Raw genomic sequence first — 12,910 nt, forward strand, 5'->3', positions numbered from 1 at the left:
CTTCGATGCTGCCTTGTCTTCTTCCTCCCTTTGGAGAGACCAGCCTTTAACAGGGACATCCGTGATCCTTAGGGGGTGTTTGGGAAGCTTAAAGAAGAAAAGTTCTATCATCTCACAGTGGAAACAGCCCCAAATTTGTCCTCCTCCTGTTAGAAACAGCTTGGGAGCATTCCGTAGGTGACTGAAACAGACAAAGCAAGCTCCTCACCGTGTCATTGCACGCTTAAGAAGAAGCCATGGTTCTCGCATCAATGTTTTTTACTTCAAGTAAAACTCAGCCTTCAAAATGACCATTCCGGTCGTGTTTGAGGTTTGAAGTTTCAGTTCTTTCTTGAGGAGAAGCTCTAAATACAGCACCTTTGCAAGCACGTGAAAGAAAGCAAATCAGGCTGAGGAAACGATGGCTGGGACCATTCACAGAACGGCCGGTGGATGCAAGCAGCAGGACGCACAGCACTGGATCACCGAGAGGAAAACAGATGTAGGGAACTGAACTTGGCAAGGAGAAGATGTTTTGGCCTTACGTCTTTTGCTGTCAGTGCAAAGGCTGTCTTGGCCAAAGGGAATTTGGAGGTTCAAAAAGACTGAGGTAAATGATGAGTGGATCACCTGGGACAACAGTGTAGACAGTGGCTGTCTCTAAAACCAGCTTCAGCTCTGTCAGATGCCTGCGGGTTGAGTCACGCAGAGGGAAAGTGGACTAAATCTAAATGACAAGGAAAGGAACTGCACAAGGAATAGACGGCACAACCACCTTCCTAACGAGCAAGGATGAGAATTAGATGCGCAAACCGCCCTTTCAATTCACTTGAATTGCAGAAGAAGAATTGCACGAGGCCTGACCACGCCAGCAGATGGAGAGGATGGGATTGTTTGGCCAGGTGTGACTTTGGCTCATCCACGCAATCAGTCCAAATACTCGTTTTTGCAAAAGCTGCTCCCTTCAGTTACCATCAGCTGCATCTCTCCTGAGACAGGGTCTTCTGGATGAGCACTTCTCTAATAAACACTTCTGGGTCATCTGTCCATGCCAACGCTGATACCGGAGGCAACGGATGGTGCGCTGCCATATCAGTGGTGGGTATCTCCCAGCCTGGCTTGTGGCTTAGATAAACATCTCTCTCTAACCCTTCCTTGCAGAAAACTCTTGGGCATCCTGTAAACTGGCAAGTCAATGATAAGACCTCCTGTAAAGGTGGGAGGGGCTGAACGCATCTTTCGGTCGCAAGGAAGGTTTTAATTCTTTGGCTTGTTCTGCTTTTTGCTTTTATTAAGTTCCCCTCTTTTGGTTTTGATGTGCCCCCACCTCCGCCTCCCGTCCCATATAAAAGGTTACTCTCCTCCCTGTCATGCGAATCAGTTTTGGTTGACCTCTCTGCACTGTCGTGATTTATTTGGTCAGTGGCACATACCTGATGTCACCTAGTAAAGAGGTAAGGCTGCTTTCTGCTCCCCTTCTCCTGCCAACCATTAGTTTTACAGCAGCATCCTCTGCATTGCAGTGAGAGCTCTTCACCCTTTCCTCTCAGCTTTGTGGTCTCCTCTTGTTAGTCTCTGCCAGGTTGTTCTTCTCCAAGGAGGATGTGATAAAACCACGCTGCCATGTTAGAAGGGGACCTCAGAGCTCCCCTGTTATGGTCTACAGTTATCCTTAGTGCTTTTCACTCGTCTTTCTCTCCAAGCTCTTGCAGGACCTTTGCTCACACCACCTTCCAGCCATTTTCTGCAGCATTTCATTTGCTCAGAGATTTCTTTTTGTTATCCTCTCTCCAGTTTTCCTCACAGGCTCTCCCAGGAACTCCTTTCTTTGGGAGGCCATCACAAGGTGTTTCTGGGTTCATCTTTATCCTCTTAATTTTCATGAGCTGGCAGATACGGGGGTTTTTAAGCTTCATTTGCTGGTGTTCAAACATCCTAAGTTTTCATTGTCTGTAGCCACAACCATTCTTCTCTTTTTGTGGCTCTTTTCCTCTTTCTACACACATGTTCTTGGTCAGTCTCCTTACAAAGACAGACCTGCTGCAGCATGAAATGCATTGGGATGGCAGCTTCTGCAGTACAAATGCTGCTTTGCAAGGCAGTGTGGTCCCACCATTCCTCTCCACCCAACCCAACAAGGATCCTTTGCTGCCCTGCTCCTCTGGTGGAAGCCAAGCTTCTCACCCAAGGCAGCGAGCAGATACAAAAACCTGCTTCAGAAGCATTTCCTACTTGAAAGTCCTCCAAGGAAGGACTGGGCAAAAGGCAATAAGCCAGATAGACAGGTTCTTCTTTCAGGCCAGTGCCATATGAATCGTATTAAAGTGGAATCCATAAGGCTGCAGACCTGGTCCCTGCTAACAGTGTGACTGAAAGATGAGAAGCACATCTGAAGTGTGGCATGTGTGCTAAGGACAGGTCGACTGATCTCAAAGGGTTGCTGATGATGGGAGATCACCCCTTAACCAAGAAGGGTTCTTCCAGGGTAGATCATATGTGGATTCAATGCTATTCACTACTCCTATTCATAGAAACTTCGTCTGGAAATCAAGAAAAATCACCACTGATGAACTTCAAAGGAGGTGCTGAGTTTGATGGAGTAGGAAATGATGAATGGAGCAAAGGTGAGCATGCAGATACACAGTGGTTTACTGGGGCAAAAACATGACAGCCAAAACTAAGAGAGAGCAATGCCTATAGAGCAAGAGGTGGGGTTTTCCCTGAAAAGCAGGTGCTTAAAGAAAGATTTTACTTCACTGCTAACATGGGTGAAGAGCTGAATTTTGCCCCTAGTGCAACGACACGTGAAGGAAGAGATTAGTGGGACCCTTACACGGACAGCAGAGCACCAAGAGGAGCAGCTTCTTGTTCCCATGAGCAGAGCTGATGAAACGGGTACCGCAGCGTTGCCTGCTCATCTGCTGTCTGCATCTTCAAAGGACTGCTAGTAAACTGCAGTGAAGATGCACACATTGTGCAGGGCGACAAAGTGCACTGGAGGAACATCTCCCAGTGACAGAGTTGAAAACCTCCAGAGGTGCAGCTTGTGACAGGTAACTGAGAAGCCATCTCCCTACAATCCTTTTATCCCAGTGAAACACAGAAGCAGGAGATCCCACATCTCCTGCTGTCTGCACACCAAGCTTCTCAGGAAGAAATGCTTCAGCCAAGTGTAAGTTATTGGCCAGGATAACAATGCTAGTGGCATATAGGACAGCAGCAAATAGCATAACTGAACCAAAGGTATAACAGGATAACACTGGAGATCAAACCAGGAGATGTATGCTCTGTCCTGGACAGAGATCCATGATTCTTCCTACCCTCCCAACCACCTCCTGTAGCTTTCTTGTTTCCTCTTCTCATCGTGTCTCTTCAGTTTCTCCTGCTACCAAGAAAGCAGCCTCCCCTGTTGAGAAACAGCTTTTGCTTCTGCTTAACTGATCTCTTCTGGGACATGGAGAAGAGCAGCGCTTGCCAGGTGCTAGCATTGATGTTCTGCTGGTGGGACTCAAACCATTTGACTACCAATGGCCTCTGCGCTCCCTTCTCCCTTCCCAGGATCCCCCAAAAGACCAACAGAGCCCTCAGGAGAAATGCATGGAAGCTGCTGAGCTTCCTGCTGTGACAAGAGCCATGGTAAACTCCTGCCCTTACACCACGCACCCGTGCACGTGTGCACACCCTGCTTCTTATCTGGTATATTATTACTGCTACCATTGGCACCAGGTCAGTGGTAGCAGATAATGTGCTGCGTATAAAACCTGCCACAGGAGATACCAAGCAGCATGACTTAACACGCCTTCGTTTGGTTTCATAGCAAGATAAGTGGGAGTCGGGAAGCTCAAGCAACAAGAAGGAACCTTCCCCTCACTGACTCCATACAGCCATTGTATGACCGAGTGACTCCATATACATTCAATTACAGAGTGCAATCTGCAGACTGAATGATGTAGCTGGAACCACACCTCACACACACACACACACACACACACACACACACACCTCGAGTGCCTTCTTCCTCTCTGCCCACCCCAGATGACCCCTTGAGTAGTTTTGCTATGGTTAAGATGCATTTTACACCCCATAAGAAAGAACAAGGTTTCGGCTGAGTGTGAGCTGCTCAGTGACAGCTGTTTTACTGATTATTGGTTAAGGCGAAGCTGCTTTCACTCAGTGATCAGACCCAGTGGAAACTTTGCTCTTCCTTACACATAAGGTGCGTTTTGTTTGATTTCAGAGTTTAAGGGACCATCTCTGATGAGCACTGAGGGAAGAAAGCACTCGTGATACCATCTGTAAGGAAGTACGAAGCTTCCGTTAAGAGGCAGCTACCCAATGCTCCTGCAGCTGCTGGCTATTGCTGTGTAGGCAGCACCTCGACAGAGCTACCTGGGCAGAAGCAAGTGATCCTGCACCTTTAGAGCAAAGAAGCTTCTTCCCATCATCCCAGAAGAAAGGAGGAGAAAAGGTAAAGCTCACCAAGTGCAGTTGCGCATCCTGTATGCTCATCATATGTAGCTGCAGTGCTGCTTCATTAAGCTTCAAGGTAACTTTTAAAGCCCTTTTAACTCCTGCATCAGCAGAGGTGTATGTGCATTCTGTTTGATATGTTTTCAGGTTTAAGTATTGCAGTATATTGCACTGAAGGTATTTTGCATTCAGGTACAGCTAGGTGCAGTTGCCGCAGCGCTCTCATCCTCACACCACTGGCATCAAACAGTTCTGTCACTGTCACTTGTGATTCAGATTAAGCTCCTCGTTGCGTGTAATGGGACACAGCTGTAGGCTGGAGAGGTGGTGTGCCTGGGATGACACACAGGAGGGGTCGGGTTAATGGAAGTCAGTGTTTGTTGTTATGCAGCAGCAAGGCACAGTGCAAAGTCAAAGAAATCAATGATGCTGTTCTGCTATTCCTAAACATAGACAAAGGTGAAGGACAGAACTCAGGCTTAGAAAAGCTCTGGTGTGTGAAGCTAAAACAGTGACACTTGTCGTGATGTGAATAACACACATCAGCAGTATATCTGCATTGTGTCCAGGTTACCTCAAAGTAATATGACTGGAATAGGCTGCCCAGGGAGGTTGTGAATGCTCCATCCCTGCAGTGTTCAAGACCAGGTTGGAGGAGGCCTTGGGTGAGATGGTTTAGTGTGAGGTGTCCCTGCCCATGGCAGGGGGGTTGGAACTGGATGATCTTAAGGTCCTTTCCAACCCTAACTATGATTCTATGACTTAAACCCCTGTCTCTGCCTGTTAGAAAAGAACATGCATACAAAAATGACCAATTCCTGTTACTCATTTAGCCACTGAAGACAGCACTTACTGAAACTTGAGGTCAGCTTTCAGTGAGTGTGAATTCTTCAGAAAGGTCAGATCCATTTTCGTTACTGTCTTCTTCCAATAATGTTTGCCTGATGAGAGAGGGGGTGAAACCCTGAACTGCTACGAATAGAGGCTTTGCTTTATTCCACACAGGATTTATCCCTCTCAGATTTGATATCTGTGGTCCGTACCTTTCACTCCTGTTTGCTTTCCTCTTCACTAAGCTCTGCTGCTTGACATCCAGGCTGCACAGTGCTGTAAGGACTAAACACATGCATGTCAAGCGTGATGGAGAACGGCTAAGGGACCTGGGGGGTTCAGTGTGGAGAAGAGAAGGCTCAGGGGGGACCTGATCGCTGCCTACAACTGCCTGAGAGGAGGTTGTAGTGAGGTGGGGTCGGTCTCTGCTCCCAAGGAACAAGGGACAGGACAAGAGGAAACGGCCTCAAGCTGCCCCAGGGCAGGTTTAGATGGAGCTGAGGAACAATTCCTTCCCCAGAGGGTGCTCAGGCATTGGACCAGGCTGCCCAGGGCAGGGCTGCAGTCACCGTCCCTGCAAGTGTTCACACAGCGTGGAGACGAGGCCTCAGTGCCATGGGTTAGTGGTGGCCTTGGAGTGCTGGGGAACGGTTGGACTGGGTGAGCTTAAAGGGCTTTTCCAACCTGGTTCATTCTATGACAGTACATTTTGCAAGGGTGCACGTGCAGGATGCTTAACCTGTGTTAGAGAGCCTTTAGTGAGAAGCGTGTTATAAGTCAATCACCGCTAATGATTCAGACTTGTGAGGTAACCACGCGATCTTCGTGCACCAAAAGTTACTGACGTTTTTATGTTCTCTCCTTCTCAGGAACTGGGGGAAAAACCATGAATTTTTCAAGTACTGAGTCCTTTGAAGTCGACACCTCAACCTCATATGAGTATTACGACAATTATGACGATGCTCCAAAACCCTGCAATAAGGAGGCTGTCAGGAGGTTCGCAACCTCCTTCGTACCTGTTCTCTATACTCTGGTCTTCCTGGTCGGGCTCACGGGAAACATTCTGGTCGTCGTGGTCCTCTTCAAATACAAGAGGTTGAAGAGCATGACTGATGTGTACCTGCTGAACCTCGCCATCTCAGACCTGCTCTTTGTTTTATCCTTGCCCTTCTGGTCTTATTTCATGATAGACCAATGGGTTTTCGGAACTCCCTGGTGTAAAATTATCTCGTGGATCTACCTGGTGGGGTTTTACAGCGGGATATTTTTTATTATGCTCATGAGCATAGACAGATACCTGGCTATCGTTCGTGCAGTGTTTTCCTTGAAAGCAAGGACTGCCTTCCATGGCTTGGTTACTAGCTTTGTCGTATGGCTTGTAGCTCTTTCAGCCTCAGTTCCAGAACTTGTATTCGCAGAATCTTTTACTGAAAAGAATTATACTACCTGCATGGCGAGATATCCGGGCAATTTCACAACATGGAAGCTTGTTTCCACTTTGGAAATCAACATCTTAGGGCTCCTAATCCCTCTTACAGTTATGACGTTTTGCTACTCCATGATCGTTAAAACATTAGTGCACTGCAGAAACGAGAAAAAGAACAAGGCCGTGAGGATGATCTTTGCTGTCATGATTGTGTTTTTCTTCTTTTGGACCCCTTACAACATCGTTATATTTTTGAAACTGCTGGAAAACATGGGAGTCTTTAGAGGCTGTCAAGCGAGCAGCAATCTGGACTATGCCTTCCAGGTGACAGAAATCCTCGGCCTTTCTCACTGTTGCCTCAATCCAGTCATCTACTTCTTCATGGGGGAGAAGTTTAAGAAGTACGTGAAGATGCTCTTTAAGAACTGGTGGTTACCTGGAGAGATGTGCAAGTGGTGTAGAGTTCACATCACTTACCACTCCGAATCCACCAGTTCTTTCCACACGCAGTCTACAGGGGATCAAGAGGCTCTGTAGCGCGTTTCGCACTGCCCACGGGACTCGCCAGCAAGCCGACTGACAAGGGCAGGAACTCCGGAGAGCCAAGGAAATGCACATGCATTTAACAATAAGCTAGTGCTGGACAATGAGTCACGTCAGCTTTGATTTCTGCCCCTAGATTCGCTGAAGGCTATGACAGAAGGTGCCCTACGTGTGAAGTGTGGGAGATGGACACACGAGTTTTGTCTGCTGCAATCCCCAATCGCTGCTCAGCTGTAATGGCAGCCCCAGCTCTCTGCAAAGCACTGTGCTTTTCACCAGGGTCAGCATGGAGGTTGGCCCCTCGCACGGAGGGGGAAAGGAGAGTCTTGTCACCAGCATCTGGAAAACACATTTGTTTCTTCCAGGAGGATTGTTAGTACTGTTGTGTTTTATTCTGCGTAGGACTTGTGCGCTCTGACTCTTAGCAAGCTCTTAACAGTACCTGCAACTGTCAAATGTTTCATCTCAGGGGAGGGGGATAAGCCCTCTGTCATTAAGGACCTCAGATATGCTCTTTATGTGCACAAAGACGCAAAGCAAATGCATTACATTGTGTTACAGACAGTTTCTCTTCGGTATCCAAGTTGCCACGTGTGCCTATGTGTAAATGTGTATACAGGCATTTTGAATTACTTTATCACTGTAACTCAGGTTTCTGTATTTTAATTAACATTTTTTAAGTGCTTTGGATAGAAGTGTTTTAAAAAACCTTATTTTCCAGCCTGTGTGAATAAATTCGAAGCATCTTGGTTAAAAGTCTATCTTTAAAAGTGAATGTTCTTTGTTTCAGAAGTACTTAACCCCAAGGCTCAGTTTTCACTCACTGAACATGTATCTGGCCATCAAGAGAGTAAAACCAGAGACTGTATAGAAATGGTCTGTCAGAAACCACACCAAGAATCCTGGGGCTTGATAACAGCAAAACGCAAAGAGCGCGATGCTTCAGTAGCCACTCAGAGATCTACACAGCATTAATCAAAGACCTGATCAGGAAGCAAACTCACACTGCAGTGCTGAGGTTGTGGCACAAAAATGACTTAAGAAGAGTTAAAACTCAGTACGGTGGTGGCAGGTAAAGTAAGAGTTGAAAAAGTACATATTGGCAGGTATTTCTTTGTGTCTTTGTGCTGGATCATGACCATTCAACATGAAGACTTAGGTTGCCAGTAACAAAGTGCCTGCTCAGCACACAGGCAAAGAGCAGACAAGAAGGAAAGGCTTGGAGAAGACATGTAAAAATACCATAGTGGTGTTGCTCTCATGGCCCTAAACAAGAAGTGTTAAGTGGAAGCTCATCTCTGTGTGACACAAGACTGAGAGTGAAAAAGTCTCATGCACACACACATCCATCCATCAATTTTGGGGCTGAATTACCATCAGCTCTTTGCTGAGGCTGACAAGCAAGGATCTGCATTAATGCAGGTAACGAGAATAGCTGTGGAAGACATTACTTGTGGCAAGAGAAGTGTCTTCCTTCCCAAGAAAAACCACTATCGAGTCTTACTACTCAAAACCTTACAACCACTGAGTAAATCGGTTGTGGAAAAATGCTGCAAGGAGTGGGTTAAGCCATTCATTACCTACTTTGAAAGAGAAGACAAATTACAAGTGCTTGAAAGCCACTGAACCCAACAACACGTCACTCCCAAAGCCAGCACGGCACCTTGTCCTCACAGATGCGATGCTGCACTGTGAGCTGCTGAGCTATTCACTGGTTAAGTGCACAGATGAACTTGGAAGCCAGACAGAGCACCACGGTTCTAGTCAGTAAGAATAAATCACTCCTTTAGAGGAGCCTTGCTTTCCAGTCTGGGGGAAGCAAGCAAAAAGCAAGCCATAGATAGGTTCTTGATGACCATGAGGTAAGAGAGGTCATCAAGTGTTTGATACAGGGTTGAGGAATGGCATCAAGACAACCAGCAGCTTGCAGGCTGGTCCAGCTCAGGGCATACACCCTGTGGTGGGGAGGGCACTGAATCTGCTCATGTGTGGAACGAATGTGCTGCACCCATTGCCATGCATAGAGCTGGTGTAAAACCTCTGTGATGCTCTGATTCTCTTCTCCACACGAAACTCAGGCGCTTCACATAGCTTGGCATTGTGCCCCACAGCCTGTGGGCATGGGCCTTTGGTCAGAGGGTGCCTGTTGCAGACAGAGCTCTCACTGGGTGAGCATTGTCCTTGCTCCTCTGACCAAACAACCTCTCCCAGTCCACCCAGTGATACCCATCACTCCTCAACGTGTGTGCTGGAGGAGCAACCAAGCTGGAAGCTGTGCTCTGAGCAGGTTTGCTCATTCGGGTGCAAGGGCGGGGGGCTCACCTTTAAAGTGATGGGCTCAGGAATTCAGGTCCTGGAGCTCATCAAACCTGGGTGGCTTCCTCCTCTGTCACTTGGAACAAACCCTTCTCCTCCATGCACTGAGCTACAGTGGATGATGCCGCTCCTCTTTGTAGAGAGGGCTTTGGCATCTGCTGGTGAGAAAGGACAAGAGGATGGTGTTAGTACAGACAGGAATACAGCAGGGATTCTCATAATGCCACTTGGACAAAGGTGCCGTTTTAGCTGAACAGGAAGTTTCCAAGCAATGAGTGATGAAGTACAGACCTCCTGGACCATTAAAGACTAGAATATCTATCCACTGACGGGCATTCTAGTGAAGCAAAGCTGACTCATTCTTAAACCCACACTTTTACATCAGGGTTCCTCGGAAGGCCAGCCTGTGCCCTCCCTTCTGTTGGGCTCAACTGCCATAGCAAAACAGATGAAGGGAAGAATCAGCTTAATTATATGAAGCACGAATCATGATGAAAACATAAACCCAAGTTGGTTGGTTGTTTTCATACAGCACTTAGGTCACCGCAGCACTCCCTAGCATGACACTTGATTTTTACTCTGGAAGTCAGCCTCATTCCTTTTGACTGTACTGTGTGCAGTTCAGGTGTCCTCAACATAAGAAGGACATGGAGCTGTTGGAGCAAGTCCAGAGGAGGCCACGAGGATGCTCAGGGGCTGGAGCACCTCCTGTATGGAGACAGGCTGAGAACACTGGGGCTGTTCAGCCTGGAGAAGAGAAGCTGCGTGGAGACCTCAGAGCAGCTTCCAGTGTCTGAAGGGGGCTACAAGGATGCTGGAGAGGGACTCTTCATCAGGGACTGTAGCGACAGGACAAGGGGTGATGGGTTCAAACTGAAACAGGGGAAGTTCAGGTTAGATCTAAGGCAGAAGCTCTTCCCTGTGAGGGTGCTGAGGCACTGGCACAGGGTGCCCAGAGAAGCTGTGGCTGCCCCATCCCTGGCAGTGTTCAAGGCCAGGTTGGACACAGGGGCTTGGAGCAACCTGGTCTAGTGTGAGGTGTCCCTGCCATGGCAGGGGGTTGGAACTGAAGTTCCTTTCCAACCCAAACCATTCTATGACTGTGCAAAAGAAGCACTATGGTCACCAGCCTCCTTCCAGTCTGCTCCTCCCAGTCTATGAGCGAGACAGGAATTGCTGTCCTCCTTCCTATCCTAATGCTGTTTGCCTCTGCCCCAGCACCAGCTTTGCACACTGGTCTGAAGGCTAGTACAATCCAACAGGCACTGCAGTGCTCCTCCAACACTAGGATGCTTCCAGCAGGGATCTACACGCACACATTTTCCTCCAGGAGCTCTTCACTGTTCCCAATTATATCCAATCTCTCTCTCTTAACACAGCCTGAGACCAACTTCATCAACTCCCATCTCTGACACAAATATGCCCATTTGACTCAATTTACAGAAATCAAGGGCTGTTTAGTAATGCCATTCCAAATGATCATTAAAGGCAAATCCTATAAGAACCCCACAGGACTTTGCTACTCTGGGTATGAAAGAAGCTTTTAAGTAGGAGGCTGGAAATGAATAGTCAATAGAACTGTTATGAGATTTCTACACTTGCATAACTGATAAGACCTTTCAAAGGTGATGCAGTGCTGATGGTATCTGCAGTCATCTTACTGTAACCCAGCACTGATGGATGCAGGTCCTGATTGCAGGCAGTGTATTTAAGCTCAGTAACGGCACGGTGCTGCAAAATGAAAACTACAGAGGCACCAAGAACTGTGGAAGATTCCAAAGAGATGTTTGTTTCCTTGCTTTTGCTTTTAACGAGTACAGCGAGTAATCGAGAGCCTGATCTGCAGCACTGCTCTGCTTCCGCAGATAGGAAAACCTCAGAAAAGGTACTTTCAGTGCTGCTAGCAACCTGTAAGACAACAGACTGCGTGAAGGTTGGTGGTACCAGACCCACTCTTCTGCTCCAAAGAGACCGGGGGCATTTGATCAGCATTTCCCAAGCGGCCAAGCTCAGGATGAGACTTTTGCACCCGGGACTGCGATTGGAACAACTGGTAGAGGTGTCTGTGTGGAAAGCTTGTCCGTTGTGCACAGGGAATTGCCCTTCTTGAAGCATCGCCATTGAAGTGTCGTGGGTTGGGCAGCTGGATCCAAGAAAAGGTCCCTCCCTGACGTTGGGCCTGTCACCATCACACACAAAGAGAAAGAGCAATACCAGCTAATAGTAACACCGAGGTATCTTAATCAAAGTGGAGAAAGACCACAGGAGATCTCTGTACTTACTCAGAATCGGTAAACTGAAACTTGACCACAAGTCAGACCCGGTGACTTGCCTCTGACGCTACCAAAATAGGTGGGAAAGCTGTAAAAAGCACATAAGGAAGAGAAAGGATGCTTGCTCCCGTTGCTTCTGCCCTTGCTGCTCATTCACAGCACCAGGAATAGAAAGGAACCAGGGCTGGTTGGCTGCAAGGAACAACATCGCCTACAGGGCCTTGCAGACAAACAGTGTTGAGAAGCTGCAGAGCACGAGTTCACCCTTGCCATCAAAGCACTTTCCAGAAGAGTGAAACCCATAGCACGAGGTGTTATGGGTTAAAAACCCCTGCAGCACTTCAGAGCAGGGGCTGCAGAGCTTACATAAGGAAAGAAAAGGGAAGTATGGATCTAGGCCGTTTTCTCCTCAGTTCTGCTTCACCAACCCATCTCTGCACAACGCAGGTCAGTGCTCGCTGCCTTTCCTGAGAAACACTAGGGAATCCCCAAAATCCCTGTCCTGGGTTCAGCAACAATCCCCCATGGGGATGCTGGCTCTCATCTGCTCCTGCTCTGGCTTCTTGCATGAACACATATGCCACAAGCTCCTCTCCCACAGCCACATGGAGTAAATCCATTCATTCTCTCACCAGCTCAAGCTCATGTTCTCCACACAGAGTCAAGCAAGCAGGACCCCATCTTCTGACAGCACTGCAGAGCATTTTGCATTTGAAGAGGTAGGTTCTGGAAGATGTCCCCACTCTTGGCTGGGGGTTGGAGCAGACGACCTTCAAAAGGTCCCTTCCAACCCAAACCATTCTGGGATTCTCTGGTTCTATGCAGATCTCAGCACTGGAAAGGACAGATTTTTGGTGGCAGATGCACTGGCTACTGATCATAGAATCACAGAATGGTTTGGGTTGGAAAGGACCTTAAGATCACCCAGTTCCAACCCCCTGCCATGGGCAGGGACACCTCACACTAAACCATGTCACCCAAGGCTCTGTCCTGGCCTTGAACACTGCCAGGGATGGAGCATTCACAACCTCCCTGGGCAACCCATTCCAGTGCCTCACCACCCTCACAGTAA

At 47.9% G+C, this 12,910-nt stretch overlaps 2 protein-coding genes across 7 annotated transcripts in view; one reads left to right on the plus strand and one right to left on the minus strand.

Annotated features, from left to right (window-relative positions):
• Window positions 1–3,388, minus strand: part of LOC134165247 (C-C chemokine receptor type 8-like) — a 28,296-nt gene extending 24,908 nt beyond the window's left edge. For 4 of the 5 annotated variants that reach the window (XR_009965448.1, XR_009965449.1, XR_009965450.1 and 1 more), the window contains exon 1: window positions 3,300–3,376. The gene's annotated coding sequence lies outside the window, so the exon portion shown is untranslated. Of the gene's footprint in view, window positions 1–3,299 lie in introns of all 5 variants that reach the window. The other variant, XM_062621824.1, reaches the window with a different exon arrangement.
• CCR4 (C-C motif chemokine receptor 4) lies at window positions 1,290–7,986 on the plus strand. 2 transcript variants are annotated; one of them, XM_062621829.1, is made up of 3 exons: window positions 1,290–1,433; window positions 4,217–4,447; window positions 6,150–7,986. In XM_062621829.1, the coding sequence occupies exon 3, from the start codon at window positions 6,167–6,169 to the stop codon at window positions 7,241–7,243; it is 1,077 nt and encodes a 358-aa protein (XP_062477813.1). In that variant the 5' UTR covers window positions 1,290–1,433; window positions 4,217–4,447; window positions 6,150–6,166; the 3' UTR covers window positions 7,244–7,986. The 2 variants fall into 2 exon arrangements, with proteins under 2 accessions (XP_062477813.1, XP_062477812.1); XM_062621828.1 differs by lacking the exon at window positions 1,290–1,433 and adding an exon at window positions 3,559–3,615.
• The last annotated feature ends 4,924 nt before the right edge of the window (window positions 7,987–12,910 follow it).

This window comes from Pezoporus occidentalis, unplaced genomic scaffold (assembly GCF_034315485.1).
Source record: "Pezoporus occidentalis ecotype Australia unplaced genomic scaffold, CSIRO_AGI_Poc_V1 ctg235, whole genome shotgun sequence".
In the NCBI taxonomy this organism is placed as follows: Eukaryota; Metazoa; Chordata; class Aves; order Psittaciformes; family Psittacidae; genus Pezoporus; species Pezoporus occidentalis.